This window comes from Brienomyrus brachyistius, chromosome 9, assembly GCF_023856365.1.
Source record: "Brienomyrus brachyistius isolate T26 chromosome 9, BBRACH_0.4, whole genome shotgun sequence".
NCBI lineage: Eukaryota > Metazoa > Chordata > Actinopteri > Osteoglossiformes > Mormyridae > Brienomyrus > Brienomyrus brachyistius.
The window spans coordinates 25,274,794-25,301,662 of NC_064541.1; the positions used below are offsets into that span (position 1 = coordinate 25,274,794).

Consider the following 26,869-nt stretch of genomic DNA (forward strand, 5'->3'; position numbering starts at 1 on the left):
AGATATGACATTAGTGCAACATTGGGTACCAACTTTAATCGTCTCTTTTATAATATACATTTGCTATTTTGGTGATATTAGTGCAACATTGGGAACAGATTTTTTTTTTTTTTTTTTTTATATCGACAAGAGTGGATGTTAACAGTCTTTTAAATTTGCTGTTTCGGTGTGAAATTCTTTATATAGCTTAAGCTTAAACACCTTTATAAAGCTAAAGGTATAAGAAATATACTGTTGGTAAATACACTATCTATCCAGGTGTTCAGCCTACTGAGTTCCCATTAGAAGGCTCGTGTGTGGATTAGGCGGGGAGGTCATGTGACTTCCGGCCCCACAGTGGAGAGCCTCAGGTCAGTGGTGACCCGGGGATCTGCAGCCAGACCCTTCTCGCTGGCACTGGGACTGATCACCAACCTTCTCCTGGTACTCCTGCTCCTTCAGCCTGGCCTCACTGAGTAGAGTGGTCTTCTGAGCCAGCTGTGCCTGGGAAAGCACAACAAAATAATGTTTAAAAAAGGGTAGGAAGTGGAGGTGAGAAATGGAGAGAGAGTGAAGCAGAACACGAGGGCTACAGTAAAGTAAGCAAACACTATATGACAATTGCTTTACTCTGTCAGAAGACACACAAATTAATATTTGTTAATGTATTTGTTAATATGTGTTTATTAAAATGTCTTTATGCGACACATTAGGAATGAACTTCTTATATTGGTCAGAGCTGTCCAGTGTACAGGAAGAAATTTCTAATTTAATACATATAGTTTTCAGGGAAAAAAGCACAACAACAACACAACAAAGCTTTTGCCATCCCAGAAATGTGAGTTAAAATAAAATGTGAAAGTATTACAAGTAAGTTCATAATAAAAGTCAAATTTGGAGTTCCCATGATGTTTCATACCCTGGAAACTCATGAGACAAGCATTAGAGGACCCCCTAGTGGCAAAGATAGGAAATGTCCTCAAGTCTAAAGTACATATCTGAGCTCCATTGCTGGCTGACTGCAGGCCCAACAGCAGCTAAATGACGCTGCTGCAAACCTAAAGCTGAAGCATGTTACACACTTACTGCCCTAATTTTGGGGCTGGGTGCAAAAGTAACAACAGTGTTTAAGTGGAAACCAGGGAGGAAGCAACAGGCACTGAATTCAGCCAATTACTGTCGAAAGCCAACATGGGGCAACAGCCCGCCAGAGCTACTAACGCTCTCCAGACAGAGGGAGTACACTGGCAGGAGCAGCAGGGCGAGTGGAAAACTGGGGCTGAGTCACTTCCTCATGGATGAGAAGAGTAGCAGCACCCCTCCTGGGCGGAGGTCAACCCCAGCCCCCGAATGAAGCCCAAAAGTAGAGGAAGCCAGGTGCTGTGCTCAGCTGAAACACTCAGAATGTGAAAAGCTATAAAACTGAAAGTGCAAGGCCTGCAGAACTAAGGGGCTCCACTAAAACGCAGAGCCAAGCTTCAGCACACACTGACCGTCACAACTGCTGCTGTCATAAAATCAGTGTTTAACTCACCTGCAGATCTGCCGGGGAGCCCTGAAACAAATGAGATCTCTGGTTACACAACGGACATAATTTGGTTAAATGAGCTAGTATTTTAAATCCAAAAAACCCCAATCCCACAAACCCACAGGCCTTATCCCGCTACATAGCCCAAGAGTCGTGCAGGATTGTCAACCCTAGTGAACAATCCCACCAGACAACCCCACCACCTCACAATCCCACAAGCCCTGTTGAAGAATAAAGAAAAATCCATTCTACTTATTATTTTTAAATGTAGGTCATTCTATTACCAGTTCAATCAAGCCCAATTAATAAAGACCTCAGTTGGGCTAAGGATGCGTACTGAGATACCTGTTCGCTGTTCTGGATTCTCTGTTGGAACTCATCCAGCTCCTTCTGTATCTCCCACACTCGTGCCCCCATCTCCTCTTCACGGTTCTGCAAACACACAAGGTAAGAACTGACAGCTGGCTTCCTGTGACAGGACATTACTTCCTATAGCCACATTGCCAGGAAAGGTGTGACTTACCTCACTGTCATTAGCAGAAGTCATAACTGTCAGTCGAATCTCATATCCCAGGAAAACATCCCTTACTCTAGTGGCTTATAGACATGCAGTAAATTCCTGAATTATGAAAACCACCCTCTTAAATTTGCCATATGATGGGCACCAAAAGGGCACCCACTGCCAAAAAAGCATAGATCATGTTCGATCCTGCTTGAAGAGGTGGGCCCAGGCACAGTTCAGTTGGACTCAGGCACGGTACGTATCTAGTATGATCACTAATCATACCCGAGCATGCAACTCAGACATGACGTAACAGATGCGACTGGCTATTTAACAAACATGGTGGCAAATGGATCACTTTGGTCTACAGCGGAAGTGCAGGGTTTGCTGGGTTGTTGAGTATCCAGTAAGAACTGGATGCAACACACAAAACTCAGAGATATTTCGAACAGAACAGCACTTTCTTCTTATACGTGCAACAAGATTAATTGAAGATCGCTATGTGGCATATAAATCAATGAGGGTCGTCTGCCATCGTGCCCAGAATGACCCGAAATAAACCACAAGGGCATTAAGCATGAGCTCCATTGTGCTGTGCGATAGCACTTTTCTTCAGCACAAAAAGGTGCACAGTGGTGACAAAAGTGTGCTCGCGCCCGGAATGTTAAGCACAATATGAGCTCAGACCACCGGGGTAGAGGAGGGGGGGGTATAAGGGAAGCAGGCTTAATGTGAGTACACACTAAACGCATCATAGGTACTTTCCTCAACCTCCATAGTTTACATACAGGTCCGAGAGGTAAGTGGGTGATGCACTGCTACGCTCACTCTTCGCTATGTGCCTGGGGAGACCAGGATATGTGCTGGGATGCCAGCTGTGAGCTCCACTTTCAGCTCGCTCCAACTGTCACCGTATCTATAACCTTCCGACCGTCAAACAGCAGTAGGTGTGCTTTATCTCCAGCTTTCAGACTGCTCTCTTAACAAGCGTATTCCCTGGAATGACACCCCCCCCCCCAAATGGACTGTGCCTGTTACTTGTACATAGTTTTCAGTCTTAAGCACTTTCACTTTCCTGCGTGACATAGTGGCTCCTTCTGAGATAGTGTTGTGTATTTTGCCTTCACCATCATCCGAACTGCAGCAGTACACAGCAATGAGGTAATGGGGAACCGCACAATACCAACTCAAAACAATCGGTGTTCATGGCTAAGGACTGTTGCCCTGGTTCATTGCATGCTGTTTTGTTTGAGAATTCCCCAGTTTTAGAATCACCTGTTGGTTAACTGCCTCTCTACATGACAGTTCACATTTTAAAATGAAAACTCTACAGTCAGCCACACCACCACTCAGCAGATAAGGTAGAGAGGCGTGTAGCTGGAGAAAACTGCTTTGGAAACCAAGGCCTCTACTGGAATACCAGAAGAATGGGTGGCACCTTTCAACAAGCACCATACCCACCCTTACAGGTACAGAATAAGGAAACTCCAAACTCAACATTGCACTTCAAACTTCACTTACCTCCTCAGGCTTTGAGTATAGAAACAGACAAAAAAAAACAATGTTAACAGCCTAGATAACATATACATCTGCACTACTTCACATGTAAGGGAAATAATCTGCTCTCCTTCCCAGGTGCATGGCAGTTTCGAGGTGGCTTCCTGTACCTGCAGGATCTCCTCGTATCTATTCACTGTCCTGGTGAGGTCCTCTTCCTTCTGGGTGATTGTCTTACGTAGCTGGCTGGTTTCGTCCCTATGGCTCTCAATCAGCTCTGCCTCCACTTCCTGTGCCTTCCCTGGGGGGGAGAGTCAACATTAAGAATTCATTCAGTAGACTTCCAAAGCCATCAGACATCCCTATGGAGTTTGGATATATGACCTGCCAAAAAGACCAAAATGACTCCTAAGACTTAAAAAAAAAAAAAAAAAAAAAACATATTTATTCTTGAAGATAAGCCAAGCTAGCAAAAGAAATCATACTTGCTGCTAAACTAGTGCATTTATAACTAAACCTTGTGTCCCTGACCATCACCTCACCTATGGCTTCTCTGACCGCTGACTCCAGCTCCTGCTCCTTCTTCGCCATCTGGGTATTGTATTCTCTCAACAGCTGCTTGAGACGCGAGTTGTGCTGCATCTCCATATCTTCTAGCTCCATCCTGACAGACAAGGCCAGATATAATGTGCATTTTCTCATGAAAGAACATCAGCAGTGCTCCCATAATGTCTGACCCAAAGATATCTGTAGGCACATCTCGTAATCTTCAGTATTAATTGATTAATCGTCCATTGTAAATGATTACCTCTGACGTACCATGCTATACAGGGGAATTTTACTCACTTGTGGTCCTTTTTGCACTCCTCTGCCATCTCCTGCTTTACCAGCTCTAGTTCTTGCTCATGCTCCTTCCGGAGAGAGCGAAGGTCCTTTTGAAGCCGGGCCAGGTCCTTGTGGAGCTTCTGCTTTTCGCTATCTGCCTCATTGGGTTTGCAATGAAGCTCTCCTTGCACAGTCCTGGTCTCTTCACAGAGCCCATCAGGGCTTGGGCCAGCTGCCATCACAGCAGCTGATCTCTGCTTATGTTCCCTAAGCAGAGCCTCACTCTCCCTTAACCTCATACCCATCCCCTGCAGCTTCTGCTTACACTCCTCCACCAAAGAGCCCTGCAAACACCCTTTGTTTTCTGGTCCTTCAGCTAGACAAGCCTGGCCCTCCTCCACCTTCAATGCTACGATGTGTTCGCTAGAGTCTGTGTCCATTAAGTTCTTCAGTTCCCTTAAACAACTCTCTAGTTCCATGATCTTTCTTTCTTTCTCCTGAACTTGTCCTTGTAAGTCTGAAAAGACTTCTGCTAGTGCAATCTGGGCAGCTAAATCCACATTTAGTTTGTCCACTTCAGCCTGAAAGCTTATCTTCTCCTCTTCTGCTTGCTTGAGCTTGTTCACCGCCTCCATAAGCTTGCAATTAACTTCTTCATGAATGGATACTTTTTCCCTTTCCTTTTCTTGAAGTGTTTGCAAAGCCTCTTTCTGGTTGGCTACTTCTCCCTCAAGTGTAGTTATTTTCTGTTCATACGCCTCCTTCAGCAGGTGCAGAGAGCTCTCCTTATCCCGTCGCTCATCATTCTTCACCTGCTCCACCTGGTGTTCTGCTTCAACCTTCCCCTTACTTAAAGCACCTTCAAGAAACTGGACTTTCTCCTCTAGACTTTTAGTGGAAAGTTCTCTTTCCTCCACATCTTTTTTGAGATCTTCTAGCTGTTTCTCCAAGGCTTTGAATGCCTGATCCTTCTCCTCCAACTGACTCTGCACGTTCTTTAGAATCTGCTCCTTCACCTCTACCTGTGCAGTCAGTTGCTTGCGTACTTGGCTAATCTTCTGCTCTGCTTTTTTCTTCAACTCTGCCAATTTACTCGCACTCTCAGAGGCTAAGCGTTCATCGGCTGCCTTAAGAGCCTCCTCTTTGCTCCTAAGGATCTCTGCCTTCACTCTTTCAAAGTCATCCTTCTGCTTCTCCAGTTCTTGCCTGGTGGTCTCATTCTCCAGTGCCAAAGACTGCAAATGCTCCTGAGCCTGTTGGTCCTGGCTCCGGATTTGGGCCGCCTGAACTTGGGCTTGCTGTAGTCGCTCTTCAAGCTCCCTCTGCTCACGTTCACGCACAGCCACCTGTTCCTCCAGCTCACTCGCTCGGCTCCTGCACCCTGCCAGCTCTGCAGTCAGGGCACTGAGTCGCTGTTCTTTCTCACTTAGGCTCTGGTCCATCTCAGACTTGCTGACAGACTGCTGATCGATGATGGCTGTCAGTTTCTCCAGCTGCTTGTCCTTCTCTGTGATTTCTTTCTCCATGTCTTCCAGCTTAGCCTGAAGGGACTTGACCATGTTGTGGTTCTGGGTGAAGCGGGCCTCCACTTTTTTCTTGATCTCGGATGCCTTGTTCTTGTATTGTTCTGCCTGTTCGAGGGCAGCGGCTTTCTCTGAACTTAGGGCCTTGACAGTCTCCTCCATATCGTTCAACAGCTTCTGCTGTTGCTCCTTGTGCTCATGATTCAACGAAGATATAAGTTCATCTTTTCCTGCTACACTGTTTTGAAGTTGGTTCTTTAAATCATTTATTATACCTTCCAAACTGCTAATATGCAGGTTGTTTCCTTTAAGAGTCTCAGAGATGCTTACATTGTCCTTTCTAAGCTGGTCAATGCACAAATCTTTCTCAGCAAGCATCTGCAAGTCTTTTTGTAGAGTCTGATTTTCTGCAGTTACGGCGCTTATGTGTTCTGCATTTACATTTATCTGGGATGTCATCTGCTCAAGGGAGTCACTTAAACGCCTGATCTCCTGTGACTTTTGCTGAAGCTGCTCCTCCAAAGAGCTCATTTTGACAGTCCTGGTCAGGATGGTGCTTCTGAGTTGTTCCACTCGTTTCTGACCACAGATAACTCTATCTTTCAAGGCACCAAGCCGACCCTCCACTTGGTCACACAGGTCATTAGCAGTGCCATTCATCTTCATTTGCACCTCACCACAGAGTAGTGTTAACTGTGTGTGCACTAAATTTATCTGGTTTCTGAAGTCGTCTTCCTTAACTTGCATTTGAAGAGCACACTTTTCAAGTCTCTTTTGCCAGTCTCCACTTTCTTTGTTAGAAACTTCAAGGACCTGCATTTTGCTCTGAGTTTCTTCTAACTCCTTTGACAGTGTTTGCAGTTTTTCCCTGTTTTCCTCTTCGGTTTTACTTAGCTGATCCTGAAATGAGTTCCTTTCGGTAAGAGCCTGGTTTAGGTTTTTCTCTATGGCTTCTACTTGCTCTTTCAGCATCATTTCACTTCCTGACAAACTTTCTAGCTTGGTAGCTGCTTCCTTGAGCTCTGCCTGTAATTTCTGCACAGTGGTCTCTCTCATTGCAAGCTCCTCCCTGAGATTTTTAATATTCTGATGCAATTCTTCCTTCTCATCTCTGCTGGTTACAAGCTGCTGAGTCACCTCAACCACCTCTTGTGTCAGGCTCTGTAGCTTTTCCTGCAGTTCTTCCTGTTGGCACATCTTCCTCTGCCAGCTCTGTGACAGATCCTCCTGCTCCTTCTTCAGTGCATCTCGAAGTCTCTCCATCTGTTCCTTATGGGTGGCCTCCAACTGCATGACAGTGTCGCTAATATCCGCAGAGTTCACCTGGGCCATCTCCAGGATTTTCTCCTTGACCTGCTTGTCCTTTTCAGTCAACTCTCGATCTTTCTTCTCTAGCTCCTTTTTGAATTTTTCTTCCTGCTCTTGAATTTTCTTCTTCATCTTCTCATTCATGTCTTTGGCCTTCTGTTTGATCTTCTCAGTCTTGGTCTCCTGCACTTTCAATTTGTCCTCCATCTCTTTCTTTACATTCTCCAGTGTCTTCTCAAGAGCAGCCCTCTCATCACCAATCCTCTTCCTCATCTGCTGCTCCTCCTGTTGTTGCTTAGCCAACAATTCATTGAATGTCTGTTCTTGAACACAGAGTTCCTTCTTAACCTGTTCCAGTTGTTGCACCAGCACTTTCTGATCTGTAGAGTGCTTTTGAAGAAGGTCCTCTGTCTTCTGCTCAGAAGCATTCAGTGTGTTCTGTAGTTGCAGCTCCAGCTCTTTTATGCGACTTCTGCAGCTTGACAACTCTACTGTAACTTCTCCCTGCTGAGCGCTAACTTCTAGCAAGCTATCTTTCTCTTCCTGAGCCTTCTGAAGCCTCTGTCTCAGATCTTCCATTTCCAGTGTGCTTGCTCTCTGTGCCACTTCCACAGAACTAGTGTGTTCTTGCAGATCTTTCATCTCTTGCTGGTGAGAGGCAGCCAGCTGATCTAGCCTATCCTTTCCTTCCTGTAAAGCCTTTTCTGTGGCCTCCTTCAGATTCTGTTCTTTCTTCAGCTGCTCCTCCAATCCTTTCTCTTTCTCCTCTACGACCAGCTTGAGCTTGTTAAGTTCCTCCTTCAGTGTCTTTTCCACACCACCTAGGGACTGCTCATGTGCAGACTGAATGCATTCAATCTCTCCCTGGTACCTAGACCGTTCCTCCTGAATCTCCTCCTCAAACTTTTGCCTGACAGTGTTAACTTCAGCCCTGCAGGACACAAGTTGTTCCTCCAAAACATGTTTGCTCCTCAGTACCTCATTAAGCTCATTTGCCAGGGCCTCCAGCTCTGTCTGTTTCACATCTAGCTTCTCGAGTGTCCTCAGGTTCATGTCCTCTACATGCGTATGAAACTGCACTTCCTTCTCCTTCAGGGCAGCCTCCATTATTACTTGGTGCTGCTCTTGCAGTTTCTTGACCTCAGTGAGGCACTGTTCTCGAATAAGTACTAGGTCCTCTTGGTGCTTTGCTTCCTGAGCCTGATACTCCTCTTCAGGTTTGCTGTTCTCCTCCTCTGTTTGGGTTGCTATCTCCACAGGTGAATCTGCTCCATCCTGATGGGTTTTTGGTAGAGAACTTTTCAGCTCCAGGATTCTCTGTTGGAGAAGGTATTATACATAATTATATTCCAGCTGTGACAAGTTCTACCGAAAGAAACTGAGGGCCACATACAACATTGGTGCTTGCTGTCATTCTAAGAATAATGATGTAAAAAATGTATTTCAGATGATGTGTGTCCTAAACTGATTTTTGTTACAAAGGCTAATGCTTATCTTGACTTATACCTACTGTATATGATAACGTTAAATTTATCAGCCGATGTTTCATTATCGCTAATAAATCTGCTGGTATAAGCCAGGGATTTAGCAGATGTAAGTTGAAAAATCTAAGGCTTTCCCCATGTCCATGTCACTCTGATCTACTGTCCAAATAAAAGAGCTACTTAAATTATAAAGTTGTGATTGATTTATCCCATGACAGTCACTAGTCAAATATTTCTAATCAGGAGATTTAGATTTAAATGTTCACTAGCTTCCTATGTTCACTTCCTCTGCTGGAATGGAGGATGCTGTACCGATGCACAGTGCCCCAATTCAGAAATGCATAAAGAGGGCTGTGTTGAGGCTCTCACTGTGCGAGAAGCCTCCAGCTCCTGCTGCAGCTCCTGGACTTGACCATCTCTCTCCGACTGCACCGCGGCTTTCTGGAGCTCGGCTTCCTCCAGCGCCAGGGCCGTCTGCTGGTCTCGCTCCTGCATGGCCTGAGTCAGCTCTGTCTGGCACTTTTCCTGAAAATCAAAGAAACCCATCTCTGATACTCCCTCTATTGTGTATAGACAGGTTCAGCTGACAATGCCTACCAGGCACCATTCACCAAGGCCCTGGGCCCATTATTCAAGGGTCAGTTCTGCTGATAGTGACAGTCAGTACTGCCTGGGCCCATTATTCAAGGGCCAGTTCTGCTGATAGTGACAGTCAGTACTGCCTGGGCCCATTATTCAAGGGCCAGTTCTGCTGATAGTGACAGTCAGTACTGCCTGGGCCCATTATTCAAGGGCCAGTTCTGCTGATGGTGACAGTCAGTACTGCCTGGGCCCATTATTCAAGGGCCAGTTCTGCTGATAGTGACAGTCAGTACTGCCTGGGCCCATTATTCAAGGGCCAGTTCTGCTGATAGTGACAGTCAGTACTGCCAAGTCCCACTCACCAAGGCCTGGTTTAGTTGTTCCTGAAACTGAATGTCTTGCTGCTTCATTCGATCATCCAGTTCTTGCTCCTTTCTGGCCAAAACCTGTGCATGCGACTTCTCCAGCTCAGCTACACGCTCCTCTGATGACGTCTGTGTAAGTGAACACAGACTTAGGAGATAATGCACATGCGAGTCCATTTCTGTGCGCGAGAACTAGGCTGTGAAGCTGGCTGTAAAGACTGAGGAGGCGGACAGTATGAATGGCGAGTCACTGGCATCTGGAACACACATTCAGGACGTTCACTCGTAGAAAGGAAGCTCTCACATCAACAAGGAGAATGTTCCTAGTCTCCGACACACAAAGAGCCGCCGTGATCGCTGATCCGCCCCCTTACCGCCTTGCCAGACAAAACACACTCACAGGGCCACTGAATGAACCCAAACGGCACACGCTCTGTGACCCAATTTAGCTGCAGATTCATCTGGGCTTTGGAAAAACCCAGAAATAAAAAGGCTGAGATCAGACAGGGAAGTGGCACACCCCAGGGGAAAGGGAGCCCCCCACCCCCACTCTATTTAATCATGACTCCACATCCAGCTTGTTCTGGCTGCTCCCAACTGCGCTCAGAAGGCCCATGGAAGCACGTCATCCAGAGCCATTATCTGCTGCTAGCATGTCCTTCACCAGACACATGCTGAGGCCTTTCCCACCAAAAATATATGGCTTGTGTAACCTGGTGATCCTTTTGGCAATTCAGTATAACGTGTTACAGGGCAACAACCTGGATTGATAACTAGTATGTTGTTTCAGCAAAGATACTAATCTATAACATATAAAAATTACTAAAGTGTGACTCATGGAGTTGGAGAGAAGATGAATTATTAACATTTTAATTTTAATTCATTTTTGTTACTGTTTTATCCAAAGTGACTTACAGTAGTAGGAAGTGCTACAATTTATGTGCACCCCCTGGGATTTGAACCCACAACCTTCATGTTGTGAGCTCCTATATATAATAAGACCAACCTTCATGATTTGCACCACCTCCTGCTTAACACGAGTCAGTTCCTGCTGCAAACTCCTCCTCTCTTCCTCGCTGGTGCGCTCCACCTGCTTCATCTGTTCCTCCGTCTTGGCCTGCAGCTGCCTGCGTGCTTCCTCCGCCCTCTGCGCCACACCCAGAGCCCGTTCCAACTCTTCAAAAGCTGGGGGAGCAGACACATTTCTACAGTCACAGAAGTTATTTGTCCAGGGCGACCAAAGGGTTGAGGTTCAGTAAAATTCTCCCCCATATATTGTTATGCATCTAACTAACTAGATCTTTTTCACATTATACTACACCTCAGTCATAAGTATTCATTGTACAATATTCCAGCAATGTTCCATGGATTTTACAACAGACTATGGAAGAGTAACATCAAATCCTAAGTATGGTTCAAAACAAACCAAATAGTATGAGGTCAGCTGGGACATAGGCAGCATGTGTAGATGTCAGACCTGAACTTGCGTGTGGGTGTAGCCCGTAGGTGAAGACCTACCAGCCCTCTCAGACTTCTCACGTTGCTCCTGCAGTTCCTCTTTCTCAGCTATAGCCTGCTGGATCCGGGCCCTCAGCTGGGCCACTTCTTCCTCCTTCATCTCCAGAGTTTCATGCATCTGCCTCTTCGTCTCGGCGATCACCATGCCCTGGGAAATTATGGCCAGTGGTCACAGGCTGACCGTGTGCGGTCAAATATGAACACGACCAGAGAAACGTGCCTCCTGCTGCATACTGTACAAAGGACTCTCGTAAATATTTATTTAAAACCCTGTGATAATGGAGAGAATGATGAGTTCTAGTAAAGTTCTCTGCCGTTTGGCTTGTAAATACCAAAGCCATTTTCTCACAGGCTTGTAGGCCACAAAGTACTTGGCAGACTGCTTGGATAATGGGGGTTCTGAAACCTCTGTGTGAGTAGTAATTAGAGGAAGCAGAGCTTAGCAGTGCAATAACATGGCAAAGCACTTTAATAAATACATAATGTCTAAACATGAGTCTGACTCATCAGTCAACTATGCTAAGAGGCGGCACTGTCAGCCTCAGGAAAGACCTTCGGCACTGACATGGCACAAACCCAAGGCAAAATACCATTAGAAGTCGTCACCAATTTTCCAGAGGGCTGTTATCTCCTACAGCCACTAGTCAGGAATAAAAGGTCAGCCTCAACCATCCCAATCAAAGGCTGTGCTCCTCTATCTAATCCCCCGGCCACTTCACTACACCTTAAAAGTCAAAGCCTCAACAACCAGGCCAGTGATCTGTACATGAGCCTGAAGCAAAGCAGGCCAGTGATCTGCACATGAGCCTGAAGCAAAGCAGGCCAGTGATCTGCACATGAGCCTGAAGCAAAGTAGGCCAGTGATCTGCACAAGCCTGAAGCAAAGCAGGCCAGTGATCTGCACATGAGCCTGAAGCAAAGCAGGCCAGTGATCTGCACATGAGCCTGAAGCAAAGCAGGCCAGTGATCTGTACATGAGCCTGAAGCAAAGCAGGCCAGTGACCTGTACATGAGCCTGAAGCAAAGCAGGCCAGTGATCTGCACATGAGCCTGAAGCAAAGCAGGCCAGTGATCTGCACATGAGCCTGAAGCAAAGCAGGCCAGTGATCTGCACATGAGCCTGAAGCAAAGCAGGCCAGTGATCTGCACATGAGCCTGAAGCAAAGCAGGCCAGTGATCTGCACATGAGCCTGAAGCAAAGCAGGCCAGTGACCTGTACATGAGCCTGAAGCAAAGCAGGCCAGTGATCTGTACAGGAGCCTGAAGCAAAGCAGGCCAGTGACCTGTACATGAGCCTGAAGCAAAGCAGGCCTTCAAATGTTTTCTTCTGACTCCATCTCCAGCTGGTGAATGCATACTGATGGAATGAATATATATATTTTTCCTCCACAGAGGGAGACTTTCAGGGTACTACTAAAATAAAAAACATAAGAAAATGACGAGTGCACCATGTCATGTTTGTACCCCCGGCATCGGCCAACACTTTACCTTGTCCTGCTCCAGCTGCTCGATGAGGTTCTTGGCATCGCGCAGCTGTGTGATGAGCCGGGTCTTCTCAGTCGTATGCAGCTCCTGACGGCAAATACATCAATGAGAAAGGAGCACGGCGAGGTGCCAGAGGTCTCCCTTTGCCAGCCTGCTCACCTTCATCTTCTCCAGCTCCTGCAGCCTCTCTTGCAGCTGCTGCTGCAGCGCTTCGTTTTCACTGCCCAGCTGCGTGCTGCGCTCCTTCTGACTGCGCAGCAGCTCCTTGCACTTCTGCAGCAGATTTTCCTGCCTGCGTATACGTTGCTGCAGCGCCTCCACCGGGACGTTGCCGCCACCTGCTGGGAGAAGAGGGCACTGAGGTTGACAGACTATACTCATTCCCTTGGCACATGAAGCCGTGAGATGTGCTGAGCTGGACAGAACCTCTATGCGAAGCGACATCCTCCCCGCGTTCAGCTCCCTAAACCAGAGTAGCTGAGGTGAGAAAGCCTCAGTGGCTGGGAAGCGACTTGCAGTGCATTGTGGGACGCATGTAGTTTCACACACGTGTGAAGGAAAAAACTGAAGTGCTGAAGAACCCTGTTCCTCATCATGATGAAAAGCCCCAACCCTCAACATCACCATTAGATAGCAGCTCAGCACTTGTCTCCAAGTATTTTCTCTACTCAGTCTACTTTATATACAGCACAAGCTCGCTCACAGGTATTTAGTACAAAGAGATGCTCCAACATGGTAACATTAACCAATGACATGTGACCTACCCTCATTTGAGCATGAGCTTTCAGGCGAACTGGTCTCCTGTGAGCCCTCAGGCTGTGCTATGTCACTTTCAGGAGGCACCCCCTCCACTGGGATGCCCTGCATACGCTTCTTCATCAGAGCAACCTGTGGAAGGAGATGTCCTTCATAGTCAGTCGACCATAAGGAAGAAGACTATAATTGATTAAAGTCCTCAAAGGGTCCCGCTGCATACCTGGGTCTGCAACACAGTGATCAGCTGGTCCTTTTCCTCCAAGGCAGCATCAAACTCCTCCTGTAGATGTTTTTTGGCCTGCTGGTCCATCTGCAGTTCCTGGCAACCAAACACAGACCATTTAACAATTGATTGGTCAATCCATTCAACATGGAAACACTTACAAGCCTAGTTCACAACCATAGCGCCCGCACTGGCTCTTTTAACCAATATAGTGGATCCACAGCTCGAGTGGTAGCCATTAAAAAAAAGCAGACACTTGGCACAGTCAAAGGGAGCAGACATGGCATCACGGAGCATGTGAACTGCAGGAACCAAGCAGGTAGAAACACTAACCTCTCTCAGCTCGCCAATTCTGCGCAAAGCCTTGTCTTGACTTTGACTCAGAATAACCTGGAAGTAAGACCAGATGTTATTCATAATTACATGCAAACGCTCGTAAAATATTTTAATGCCTTTCTTAATGTTTGACATCTCAGCATGAGCTTAAACCTGCTGCACTACACTGCATGAGTTAGCTCAATGTCAGGCAGCCATTCTATCATCCTGTACCATACTGCCCATGCTGAGCTGACTACAATTCTGCTAACAGGCCAGACTCTCATACCAGAGAACAGAGCAGTTACCTGAGTCTTCTCCTTCTCCCTCTGAATGGTACGGTAAGCAGTGACCAGCTGAAAGGGACAGAACACATGTTCAGAGATGTTCCAGTCCTTCGTGTGAGCCCAGTGATGGAGAGGACAGGGAATCCCAGTACAGTACGGGGTCACCCTGGACACGCTCCCCTGCTCACCTCTGAGTACTTCCCCCTGTAGTTTGCCAGGCTCCTGTCCACCCGGTGCAGGCGATGAAGCAACTGTTCTTTGGACAAGGTGTCAGAATTGCCTGGCATGTCCTCCGCCTCGCTCTCAATGTCAGACGGGGGGTCGTAGGAGGGGGTGACGCCCAAAGACTCGCTCTCGAGCCGGGTAAGCGAGTCGCGGGACGAGCTCCGCACGAGGCTCTCGCGCGAGGGGGTGCGCATCAGCCCATCAGCTTTGCCGGGGGAGCGGAACAGGGACTCCATGGAAGACACCCTCAGCTGCAGCTTCTGTGCCAGCGACTCCTGCTTCTGCGCAAATCGGGAGGGGTGGGGGTGTTACACTGCGGGAAAACACTATTCACTTCCTGGGGAGACGAACTTTCAGGGCTAACAAATCCCCTTTATTAAGTACATGACTTATAACGGTGTTACATTAACATCTGTAGGTGACATCACACACACTTACAGTTATGAGAAGCTATGACACAAACCACACATAATTCACGTACTTTATACATGTATATTTATGTGTGTGTGTTTTATATACACACGTATATATATACACACACACACACACACACACACACAAAGCATGTCTGTCTACATACATGATCACCAGTGTTTTTCCTGTCTGATATACTGCCCTGGGAAACAGGGGTTGGCCGTTGGCATGGCGACTCAAAGGGCAGCTTCCTGCATGCAGGGTTGCGGGTGCAGCCTGCGTGTGCAGCCTGCGTGTGCAGCCTGCGTTCCTCATAGGCAATCTGGCTTCCTTCCGCAGTCCAAAGGCATGCAGTTAGGCTAAAAGGCTTTTCTAAACTACCTGGAGTGCGAGCCCTGTGCTGGACTTGTACATTATTATACTGTAAATGAATTTTGTTAGCATTGATTATATTACGGCATACTTAACATTAGAACATGGCTTAGCATTAAACAGCGAGGAATAAACCACTAAAGCCATTTCCCACACTCAAATTTCATGTATATGAAGCCATTTCCTTATTCACTACACCACCAAAAGGGCTATAGATATGAAAGCAGTGAGGCTGGAATCAATGCAGCTCATGGATGTAGCGGGAGGTTGACCACAGTGCGGTGTGTATCTCTGTGGGCAGGACTCTGTGCCCAAGAAGGTCACCCCTTCAAATCCCGGGTCTCGCAGAGTGATGTCACTTTTGGACCCTAAATCAATTACTCCAGGGACACGGACTGACCGTTCTGTTTCTCAAATATACTATGGGCAAAAGCATCCAGTTCATGTAATGTAACAAACACATTTCTTCCCACAGCTAAGTAACCCTTCCCAGTACTGACTAGGTACAATTCTGTCTAAATAGCAACCCTCAGAGTTCCACTGCTACTAGCTGAACCAAGCTGACCGGGAGGCAGGCGTGGGGGTTGAGGGCTCACCTGTGGCGAGGTGCTGTCGTCTCCATTCACGCTGCCTCTGAGTGGCGTAGTCTGACCTGCCCCCTTGCTGGTGGTCTGTGGAGTGAGCGATGGAGGACGTGAGCATATAACCAGGAAGCCACACTCCTGGCTATTAGTTCCCTCAGCCACACCCGGCATGGCCAAATCAGAGGCTATGTTAACCAGGTTAGGACCTGAAGGAGTGACAAGTTCGGGAAGCCACCCGGCATATCCATGCAGAGGGTGGAGGGGCAGGGAGGTGGAGGTTAAATTCTATACAAACACTACAGGTGCAATACAGCAACAGGGCAAAAAGGCGCACACTCACTCACACACACACACACACACACACAAAGCCGAACCAGTTAGTACAAGGGCTTCCTGGAGGCAAAGCAGTGCATTCCACACCCTGTGCCATCAACCCGCTGTATTTTACATGCTGCCTCCTAAATATCACATCTTTGTTAAGCTGGACAAACCATTTTCTGGCCTCCATGGTCTCATTCTTCTTATCTACACCCTGAACATGATAGTACACAACAATGCCACATTCACAATGACCAATCAGAGACACTCCTATACTGAGCGGCCAATCAGACGCAGTTTCTGGAACAGCCAGTGACTGTTGCAGCTGCAACAAGATCCTAATGCTAAGTCTCAGATGGGGAGGATCCATCTAGCACTGAACGCAATCTGTAAAGCATGCTGTTTACATCTGATCTCTCTGTTCTGCTGAAATATGCCCCTTTCTCACTGCTCATTTACTCTTATGTTCATTGGATATCTGGCTAAAACCAGTCTACTAAATCTACATAATACGATAAACAGAAAATACTGGCCGGAAAGTGCCCAAACTCAGTAGCAACAACAAAACAATCATCTATATATGTGATAACTGGAAGAACTCAGTATTTTTATGATACAATACTCACACGCCAGCAATTATACAGAAAAAAAGATTCAGTGACATGACATTTATCGGAAATTTCAACCTGAATTTATGTTCATCTAAAGGACAGACACAGGGCAATAGAAGGGAGGGTGCAAACTCTGCAGAATCACTGCACACTGGGGAAGAAAAGGGAGAGTCACTGCTAACAGAGGAAATGTGGCATGGGGGCAGGATCCTTGCACATGGAGAAAGAACTGCCTGAGGGTGCAGGGTCACTGTGCACAAAGGAAGAGAGGGGTGGAGGCCACTGTACAGAGAAGTGGAGGGAGGGTCATTCGCTGGCAGGTGCAGGGTTATCCTAATGCTGCAAATTCCAAATCTCTGTATCCGGCGGAAGGAACACAGCCGCGGGCAGGCATGACAGCAGGCGTGACAGCAGTCTGACAGTGGCGTTTCACCAGTGAGCAGCTATTTACAAGCCATTAAAACAACAGAATAAAAAGCCAAACACTAAAATTAAAACCAGTTTAAAATCGACAAGCATGTCAGGCTTTCCTCCTGACCAGAACCAAGTGTAGGAGTAAGTCACAGCAGCTCCTCTCCCAGAACAACTCAGACTGCAGGCTTCACTCCATCTTGTAAGTATACAGACACATAAATGATGGCACAGTGCAGTTCACCATCATTCTGCCGTATGCGAGTGTGTGACCCAAGCTGGACTGTCACCCTGACTAGTGTGTCCCAGCCTTGTGTCCTGTGCTGCCTGGTATAGACATCAAGTTCACCACGACCCTATACTAGATAAAACTGTTTGAAGATGGATGGATGTAACATGATGGAGTATAACCTGACAATTTCATGTATTAAGATAAGAAAAAAAATCCACAAAACTAACCAAATAGATCACAAAAGCAGCATGTACATGACAGCCGGTGAGACAGACTACAACGTACACACCGGGAGTCTGGGGTCAACTTCCCTGAATTAAAAACCCCCCAAAAAAATGTGCAAGTCTGGCTGATCCACCAAAAGAAGAGGGCAGGTAAAGGGTCATCTAGACACATAGACAATATTTAATGCGGGACTAACAGGAGTGAGAACTCAGCCAGCTTAAAGGCAATTAAAACACCTACACACACATACAAACAAAAATCCAGGGTTAGGTGCAGGGTTAGAGGAGAGATGCCTATGAGGAACTGAGAGAAAGTTTTGCAAGCAGGTTTTTGGTTCTATGCAGGCCAGCTCCTACCCACTCAAGGCATCGTTAGAGGAAGGGGAGGCTGAGGGGACTGGGCCTGGGGGGGGGGGGGGGGGGGGGGGCAGGAGCAAGGGCTTTAGGACAGGACTCACCGCAGCGACCACCTCAGCGGCTGTGGGTCGTTTGGAATGGTCCAGAGCAAAGATAGTGTACTCAGAGAGAAAGGCCGGCTCAGCTATCATCCCAGCCAGCAGCTGACCCCCAAAAATGAGAATGGGGGGATGGCAGTGGTTGGGCGGGGGGGGGGGAGACAGAGAGCATGAGAACAGAGAGTGAGATGGCCTGCGTCTACTGGAAATGATCGTCGCAGTACGGTGCCACACCCCCTTCGCAGGGAGGAGAGAGGAAGGCCCAGCTAGCAGATTCACGGAGCCGTGCGCCACATGCCCGCAGGAGCGACCTGCTCAGCTGACAGCAGCCGTCTGCCAGCGGCCATCTGCCAGGCCTCTGTGGCCCCAGCAATTCAAAGCATATGCATCTGACAGAGACAGACCTCACAAGGACGTACACTGAAAGCTCAGAAATAAAGGCTGCATGGAGGTAAACAAAACAAAACTGTGAAAGATGACAAACGCTTTAATAGCTTATCAAAGATTGATTTACTTTTGATTAAAAAAATGAAATCCACAAAGTGGAGAAATGATTCTTGGTTTGACCTACAATTCTGTATTGGCTTTCCTATGCCAAGAGTGGCAGACAGGCATGTACTCTGTCCATCCAAATACTATTCCTGGGATTCATCTCACTGGTTCTGAACTTTGAATAATATGGCACAGAGTCCAGATATCTGAGAATCCCTGAACCTTATAATCATGGGGTTTTCCCCAAACTCCAGACCACTGGCATCATTAATGTTTTATGGTCTACCACGATCATGTCTCCTTCCATTTCAATGTCCAAAAATAAGCTCAGACCCCAATCCAGTGTACTGACTAGCTATGAGAATAAAAGCTAACCAACAATCACATGACAAGCTCTTAATGAAGCTGGGTCACATGACCGCAAGGCTCTACCAAAGGCTAGGTTTCAGTGCACTAATGCAGCAGACATACAACACTGTTCTCTAGCAGCGGAGGAATGCAGTTTTTTCCCCCTCAGAGCCACACCTACATCCATATTAATGACACCAGCTGGATTGTCCAGTGAGCCCAGGGGCCCACAGTTCACATCTTCACAGACCTGAATTACCAGCATCTACACATTTCCTTGCTATGTTTGATGCTATATTAATGTTGAGAATGTTCCATTTGTATGTGTGATTATCTCACACAGTCCATGGAGGAATCTAAAACGGCAAAGTTTTACCACTTCAGATTCATCACCTTTACCATTCCTAACAGCCCCGAGAAAGTACTATCTATTAAGCATTAACACTTACAATCATGAAACTACGTACGGTACAAACCGCTTATAGTGATTACGGTTATAGTGATCAATCACTTGTATGTCTCAAAAAAGCTTGAAGCAGTAATCAAGTAGTCCGCTTCCAGTGTTCATTTTGGAGTCTTTTTAAATATAACATATGGAAAAAAGTAAAACTGAAGTAATTATTATTATTTTTTTTAAACTTTACTTTGATTGCCCTACCTTGTGGTAACCCATCTGCTTCCGGCAAGCTACCTGAGGTTTATGCGGCATACATAGAAAACATGACAGGAAAAACAAAATCATTTTCTCTCAATAACAGTACTGTATTTTGAAATAGCCAATAAAATTAAGTAAATAGCGACATTGTCTTATATTCATGTAATACTTATACAAATGTCAATTAGATGGTAATCTGCCTGATACATAAATATGTTATAATTATCTGCTTATAGTTATCAATTTCACCCAGACAGATGTGATCACTATAAATGGTTTCCACTGTATTTATTATGAATTTACATGGGCTGGTGATTCCTGACTGAGCAAAGTTCATACTTTAGGCCTTAAATAGCTGTGAGTTGTCATTGCATGGCCTTGCATAACTACATCTTGGATTTTAACTCAAACCCACCAAGCTAATTTACCCAAGCTTAACCTAGTGATAAAGAGACTGGAATCCCAAGGTAAACTACATGATAATGTGTGGCCATTTCAGAAGAGCGACCCTGCTCTGGGTCCATTCCCTCATAGTGAAGCCATCATCCCTATATGCTCTTCCAAACCTCTCAGGTCGCGAAAACACACAACATTTGATTATTTTTATTATGCTGCCATAGTCAGGTCATTTTCGCAAACATGAGAATTTTTTGTAGAAACAAAAGTTAACTTTCTCAGTCTAATCCATAAATGCAAGACACCCTGCCTCATATCTTTTTTCTTCTCTTCTGGCTCCAAGATAAGAGGTTATCTTGACCCAGCTTGACTGCCTGCAGCACTGCTTGCATAACAGACCCACTGACACTTCAGAACCAGTTGTCTCTCTGGATTACCAGACCATGACCACTGATTCCCCAGCTGCCGGCACCTAGAAGCAAAAGCCCCCCTCCCGCATTTTAAAAACATATCATAAGGAAAGATCTTTTATTTTGACTGTTCACAATATCATTTATTTCATAAGTAAAGTCTAAGTTACAGAAACATCTTTGCTATCTGTCTAGTTTACAGACACTATTTTCAAAAATTGCCACTCAGTCACCACCCCATATCAAGAAAGCATTTTGCCTTTCAGTTGTGAAGTCGACCATAAATTACTATGTCGTGCTTTATTACAAACAGTCCCGTGAAACATGGACTCATCTGATATATGCCCATAATTTATTTGCGTTTCCAGTCTTTTGGAATTATTACCCCGACTTAATCTTTTGCTAAATGAAAACAGGATCTGGTGCCATTACTCTTGTCCCCCATGGCAAAAAGCTCTTAGCTCCTCTTTCTGAACAGACGCCCTCAATGCATGAACGGCCCCCAGCATGGGTTGCGTTTCCCTTTCAGAAGGCCACGGAACAAAATCTTCTTTTAAATAGCCTTGGGGGTCTGTCATTTGGGAGCTGGCTAAGTCAGGTATAATACTGACCTTTCTCAAAAGCAAGTCCCAGCACAGAGGCCAAATCTGTGTGGTCTGAAGAGATTGTAGATTTCTGAGCATGATTTCGACCAATGAGCACTGAATCTGTGGGTCAGTAGCTGCCTCTCACTTCACCGCACCTTCATAAGCTTCCTCTATTATATGAGCTGAGCTGACCTTCATGGCAGTCGATTTGCATTGTTCCCCCGTATCATGGACCCAATAGCGCTCCTGTGAAGGTTCTGCAAATCTTTTTTTATTTTTGCTTCCTAATACCTTCATTTGGATGCTCCACGGTTGCTTGGTCTTCATAAGAGTGATGGATCTGCTGGTTCAGTAGCATTTGTGCTCCACTCATACATACAAGCACAGATGGATTTCAAAACAAGTGGATCCTTTTTCATTAAACAGGCCGACACCAGTTCCAATTAAAGTTGCTAATACCACTGGAGTGCATGCCAGCTATTCAGCTAGTTATTATTGCCATTCTAAAAACATCTATACAAGTGGAAAGGTAAAGCCCACTGAACACATAATGCAGCAATATGAGAGAGAACTTCACACCAAGGGGTGATAAATTACGCTCCCAAGTAAGTCATCAGTTCCTTGTAAACCATTAAACGGGGTCCTGCCAAAATCACCACTGGAAAGTTAAGGGATCCACTGCCTAACTGGGCCTCCAGCAAACCTCTCCAAAGAGGAAATAACTGCATTTGAATAATGATAATAAATTTTGTATTTCCTGCTAATGAGGAATCTCCACAATAACAAACCACTGAACATATTTAACTAAACAGTATAAATATGAAACTCAAAGGGATATGCAGTAATGCACACAGGTGTTTCCAGCACACTTATGGCACATTGGGACATTGCATTTATGAAAGAGGAAGATTTCCATATCCCCCGAGTAGGTCCTGATCAGAGTGTCAAGGGGCCGTAATCAGCAGTTGCTGATGTGTTCTCACATAGCTCAGCACAAACATCCACCTCCCAGCTCAGTCTCTCCATAGTAGGTCGATTGCATAGCACAGCAACGCCATCCACTGCAGCACTCAAAACACCCACAACTCAACCGATCACAAACAGCTCTACCTCCTACACTATCTTTCCTGCCATAATTACTATCCCAAGAGAAATAGATCCTGAATCAGGCGACACTGAGATTCTGCACATCTTAAGGTTTTACAAAGATACATTTCTATGAGTAACTGCTGCCAGATTTCTGGGCCCAGTTAAACATTACATCTCTTCTCATGCTTCCCCTTGAGCCGCTTCCCAGATCTTCACATCCCCCTTTCCCCAGTGAAGGGGCAGCAATCCATAAAACGACTTCCTCGATCACATTTCTAATGGGCAGGAAGCTGTAAAATCCACAGTACCAGGGAACACAATCTGCGATCAGGAAAAATATGATGCTTCAGTTATATCTCGGATAAAAAATATTTAGGGGGGGGAAAAAAAAAAATACTCAAGTGTCTGATCAGCACCCCCTGGAAGACCATGACTATAAGCTCACTGACTCCATCGAACAGTGAACTCAGGTGTGAAAAATGTATTTTCAAAGGAGTGCAAGGTTCAAATCATTCAGTCTCACCTCTCGGTCAGTGGGCGCAGGAGGGCTGTCATCTTGTAGAAGGGAGGCAGCTCGAGAGGGCGGGTCCCGGGGCCCCACCTGCAAAGAACACTTTCACATCACTAATCAGTTAAACCTGCCAAACAGCACTAGTGAGCCCTCTGAAAAGACCTCTATCACAGTAACACCGCTTCTACATCAAGACCACCATCACATCCCAAAAGACTGCAAATTATCAAGCATGCAATTTCTATCTAGTAATTTGAACACTAGATCAGGTGAAATACTCCGTAAATGACTGAAGTATGGTGTGATTAAAGACACAGATGCACACCCTGCTTGTTAAAGTCCCAAGTATTCAAGGTTGTTTTATTCTTCTCAATATTATGTGGAGGCATGAGGCATGTTTTACCCTTTTATTTATGCTAGCATGTAAATTACTGCAAAAAAATCTTTGACAAACACTGCATCTCCAAAGCTACAAGCATACACAATGACCCCCTCCCAGCTGGGAAGAGACGTCAGAGCATTCAGACCAGCTCTACTTGATTTAGCAACAGCTTCTTTTTCATGCTGTCACTCATAACTCCTGAACAACCCCAGCACTCCAATCTGATCTTCGGCTGAACCACTTAAATTCATAAATGTTTATCAACCAATCTACACTGGTCAATTTATGTATCAAGTACAAATAAACTGAATAGTCAAAGTCACTGTACAGCCCTACTTCAAAGCTGCACTACGGACTGTATTTATTTATTACTGTCCTGTGTGTCCAACTTGTCACATTATTTGTAAAGTCGTTTTTAAAGTCTCGGCAAACATTTCGTTTCATTGTATTCCTGCACATTTTTAAATGGCAACTAAGTTTGATTTGACTACACCCAGTACACGTAGCAGTATGGCGAAACACACACCACAAACTATGACCGTACAGCTTAAGTACATTTTCACGTACATGAGGCAGGTGCTGTAACAATTTTGGCTTTAAAAAAATCCTTTAATCATTTTTTAATCCACCCTAAAATTGAAGACTTCATTGGTACTTTGGGTTTGGATCTCCACACCAATACTACACTCAAATTGCAAAATGGGATCTCACCTGGACTATTCTAGCGACAAAACGAGTAACTAGTAAACAAACCTAACATTTCAAATGACCAAAAACTGAAGTGGAAGGTGGATTCATTATCCAGCAGTGAACTGGGTAATGATACAGCTGCCAAAATGATAACCTTGAGCTGAATGACATCACTACGTGTGAGCTTAGAGCCGTGCCAAAGAAAGTGAAACAAGTGCGTGACTTCGGTGCGGCTGGCGAGACGCACCACAAGATAAAACGATTGCCACAACGAGGGACAGAGGAGAGTATAGGGAACCGAGAAAGAAGCTTGGACTGTAGCCAGTACACTGGAATAGACAGCGAACCGGGACAGTGGAGGGGACAACGCACCGGGACAGCTTTACTAAAGCTGTAAAACTCGGCTGAGCCGCTCCACCGACCTGGGCCTGCTGCTGGAGCTGCTGTTGAGGTTGGGCATTCCTCTGGGGTGACTGCTCCTCGTTTATTTTTTGCTTTAGTTTCTTGAACATGTTCCCACGCCGTTGCTGTCAAACGCAAGAGAAGTGCGCTTTCCGTACGTCGTTGACTTTAACCGAGTCGGCGTCTTGTCTTTCTGGTCGTCGCTTCTCATCTCCCCGCAGGTGAACAAAGATACTGCGCAGGCGCAGCCAACGTGGAGAAAATCGAACGGAGAACTACGGCAGGAGGAGAGGGACAAATCAAGCGTTCGCTACAGCCTGCGCCAATATAAGCTCTTTTGTTATTGGTCCTCATAAGGGAAAGTGATGGAAAGGCAAATCACGACATCGCCCGAATCAAAACAAGTCATTCATTCGTTATTAGTCGATAAACCTACCAGTCAATGAACACTATCAGAAGTAACAGTTTAGTGAGATTTGTTTTTATGTGTTCCTGTCAAACTCTGAAGCGCTCTGTTTTGGTCCTGGGACATCCCTGATGATGTTTTATTGCGGGCTGTCAATGCATGTGACTAGAACACATGACCACAATATGAAATATATCCATACATCCATCTTTTAACCTCTCTTCCACTGTAGGGTTGTGGAATGCCTGGAGTCTCATCAGGCAGCTTTCAGCTCAAGGCAAGAGAATATCCTGGTCAAGATGGCAGTTCATGGATTTTATATGCTCACGTGCACAGTTGCACTATCAAGTTAATGTAGATTTTTCAGTTGTCAAAATGACTTCGGACTGAAAGAGCTGGAAGAGGAGTGGTGGAAGTGAAGAGTGCTACGCATTGATCCATTGTGTTTAAAAATCAAACAGATAAAGTACATTAACAGGTACAAGACATAATTATACATCTATAAATGGCATTATTTAATTAAAAACATATTTGATTAATTTTATACACAGTACAAAAATCAATCTTTCAATTAATTTAGGAGCTATGAACCATTAAACTGTATATAATACAATTGATACTACTGGATGATTATAGTAATTATCACTATGTTATAATCATTAGTATTATCATCATTAGAGGGACCAGATTATAGTGATATTTTCTATTTTTTCAGTACAAATACGCCTCCAAAATTATGCTTTATGTTTATGTATCTTTGTCGTGCTTGCTTCCAGCATTATGTACACTCGTTGATCATGCCCCAATTAGTTAAAAAGTAGTTTGATTGGATTAATTAAATACGGGATTAAACAAAACCAACATACAACAGGAGTCTCCTGACATGATGACTTGCTGAATGAGTTGCTTAAGAAGAGCTCAAATCAAACCAGAAGGTGACTGTATTCTGTATTCTGCCTGCTAACTCCCAAGAGAGTAAATTACATAGTGCTAGGCGTAAATTCCTCAAGGCATTATGACAGCTGTAAACCTCTCGAATAAGAAATGACTTAGCGCTCGTAAACTCAACAGGGAATGAAGTTGGGTGAGCTGTAAACTTCTGAAACAGGAAGTGACATTCACTCATTGTAAACTTCTGAAACAGGAAGTGACATTCACTCATTGTAAACTTCTGAAACAGGAAGTGACATTCACTCATTGTAAACTTCTCGAACAGGAAATGACTTTACGCAATCTGTAAAGTTTTCAAGCTAGAAGTGAATTTATGCTGAAGCATAGCTTTTTCCTGTTTCTCATTAACTAACTTCGGCGATAGGCATAATACATAGGCATCATTAATAATAATAATAATAATAATAATAATAATAAAAGTACTAGCGGTACAGGATGGTTGGATAATAATCAGTACTTTGCATAGTTTCTGTATATTTGCGTTATTATTTTACGTCCTAACTGCAGATAGAAGTGCGCAATCGAAAGGGGGACAAGGCGACACACGATAAACAGAGGAGAATGGAAAGAATGTTACACTCACAAACGTGAAACTATCCAAACCGCTTATCCTACTGGGTCGCGGGGGGTCCGGAGCCCATCCCGGAAGCAATGGGCACGAGGCAGGGAACAACCCAGGATGGGGGGCGAGCCCATCGCAGGGCGCACTCACACACCATTCACGCACACATGCACACCTACGCGCAATTTAGCAACTCCAATTAGCCTTTGGACTGTGGGGGGAAACCGGAGTGCCCGGAGGAAACCCCACGACGACGAGGAGAACATGCAAACTCCACACACTTGCATTATTGTTTGCATTATTGTTTTGTTTAAAGGGATACATATCCCAACCAGTAAGAAAATGTAATAAAAGTAATTATGTAATTATGGCAGTAATTCCAGTAAATTTAGTAAGAAAGAATTTATTAAAGGGATGGGTACTGCTGTTGTATGTTAAGTCAAACTTCATTATTGCAAAATGTGGAAGAAATAGCACTTAAAATGGATTTACATAGAACATGGCAAACATGCCGTAAGTACCCACTGCACTATATGCCCTGCTTATTATTCCTATTTACTTTGTCCTGTGTGTTTGATGCAGAAAAATATATGTTTTAGTTTTTGGTTGGTTAATATGCCTCCTTTTTACATTTACGGAAAAGTAAACGAAAAGCAACTAAAGTACTTTCTGATAATAAATTGCATTAGTAGCCAAATTAAATTAGACATGGTTATGTCATCCAAGTTTTAGTGTGTTTTTCATAGTTATATTCCCAAATAAATCTGAATATATGCTTTCGAGAAGTACTACGCATACATTACCGAACCGAAACCATTAGACAGCGCTCGTGTTCTCTTTGTCTTGTATTAAACGCATACTAGACAAAGTAAGCTGTGATTGGTGTCAGTGCGGCGAAAGGTGTTATTGAACCAATCGGGGTGGTCCGCGTTGAGGACTCGCTGAAAGCAGCAACTGCGAAGAGA

At 45.2% G+C, this 26,869-nt stretch overlaps 1 protein-coding gene across 4 annotated transcripts in view; it reads right to left on the reverse strand.

Moving 5' to 3' along the window:
* Positions 1 to 24,230, reverse strand: part of LOC125748408 (golgin subfamily A member 4-like) — a 32,138-nt gene extending 7,908 nt beyond the window's left edge. The window contains exons 1-21 of one of the 4 annotated variants that reach the window (XM_049024450.1): positions 24,006 to 24,230; positions 22,524 to 22,601; positions 18,027 to 18,128; positions 15,785 to 15,859; positions 14,366 to 14,683; positions 14,199 to 14,246; positions 13,909 to 13,965; positions 13,573 to 13,671; positions 13,361 to 13,484; positions 12,756 to 12,934; positions 12,600 to 12,683; positions 11,112 to 11,259; positions 10,600 to 10,778; positions 9,591 to 9,722; positions 9,016 to 9,171; positions 4,353 to 8,479; positions 4,049 to 4,170; positions 3,677 to 3,807; positions 1,853 to 1,939; positions 1,514 to 1,534; positions 415 to 483 (exon numbers count right to left, since the gene is read on the reverse strand). In XM_049024450.1, the coding sequence (XP_048880407.1) occupies positions 415 to 483; positions 1,514 to 1,534; positions 1,853 to 1,939; positions 3,677 to 3,807; positions 4,049 to 4,170; positions 4,353 to 8,479; positions 9,016 to 9,171; positions 9,591 to 9,722; positions 10,600 to 10,778; positions 11,112 to 11,259; positions 12,600 to 12,683; positions 12,756 to 12,934; positions 13,361 to 13,484; positions 13,573 to 13,671; positions 13,909 to 13,965; positions 14,199 to 14,246; positions 14,366 to 14,683; positions 15,785 to 15,859; positions 18,027 to 18,128; positions 22,524 to 22,601; positions 24,006 to 24,095 (6,426 nt within the window). In that variant the 5' untranslated portion in view covers positions 24,096 to 24,230. Of the gene's footprint in view, positions 1 to 414; positions 484 to 1,513; positions 1,535 to 1,852; positions 1,940 to 3,676; positions 3,808 to 4,048; positions 4,171 to 4,352; positions 8,480 to 9,015; positions 9,172 to 9,590; positions 9,723 to 10,599; positions 10,779 to 11,111; positions 11,260 to 12,599; positions 12,684 to 12,755; positions 12,938 to 13,360; positions 13,485 to 13,572; positions 13,672 to 13,908; positions 13,966 to 14,198; positions 14,247 to 14,365; positions 14,684 to 15,784; positions 15,860 to 18,026; positions 18,129 to 22,523; positions 22,602 to 24,005 lie in introns of all 4 variants that reach the window. The other 3 variants (XM_049024449.1, XM_049024451.1, XM_049024452.1) reach the window with 3 other exon arrangements.
* Positions 24,231 to 26,869: the final 2,639 nt, after the last annotated feature.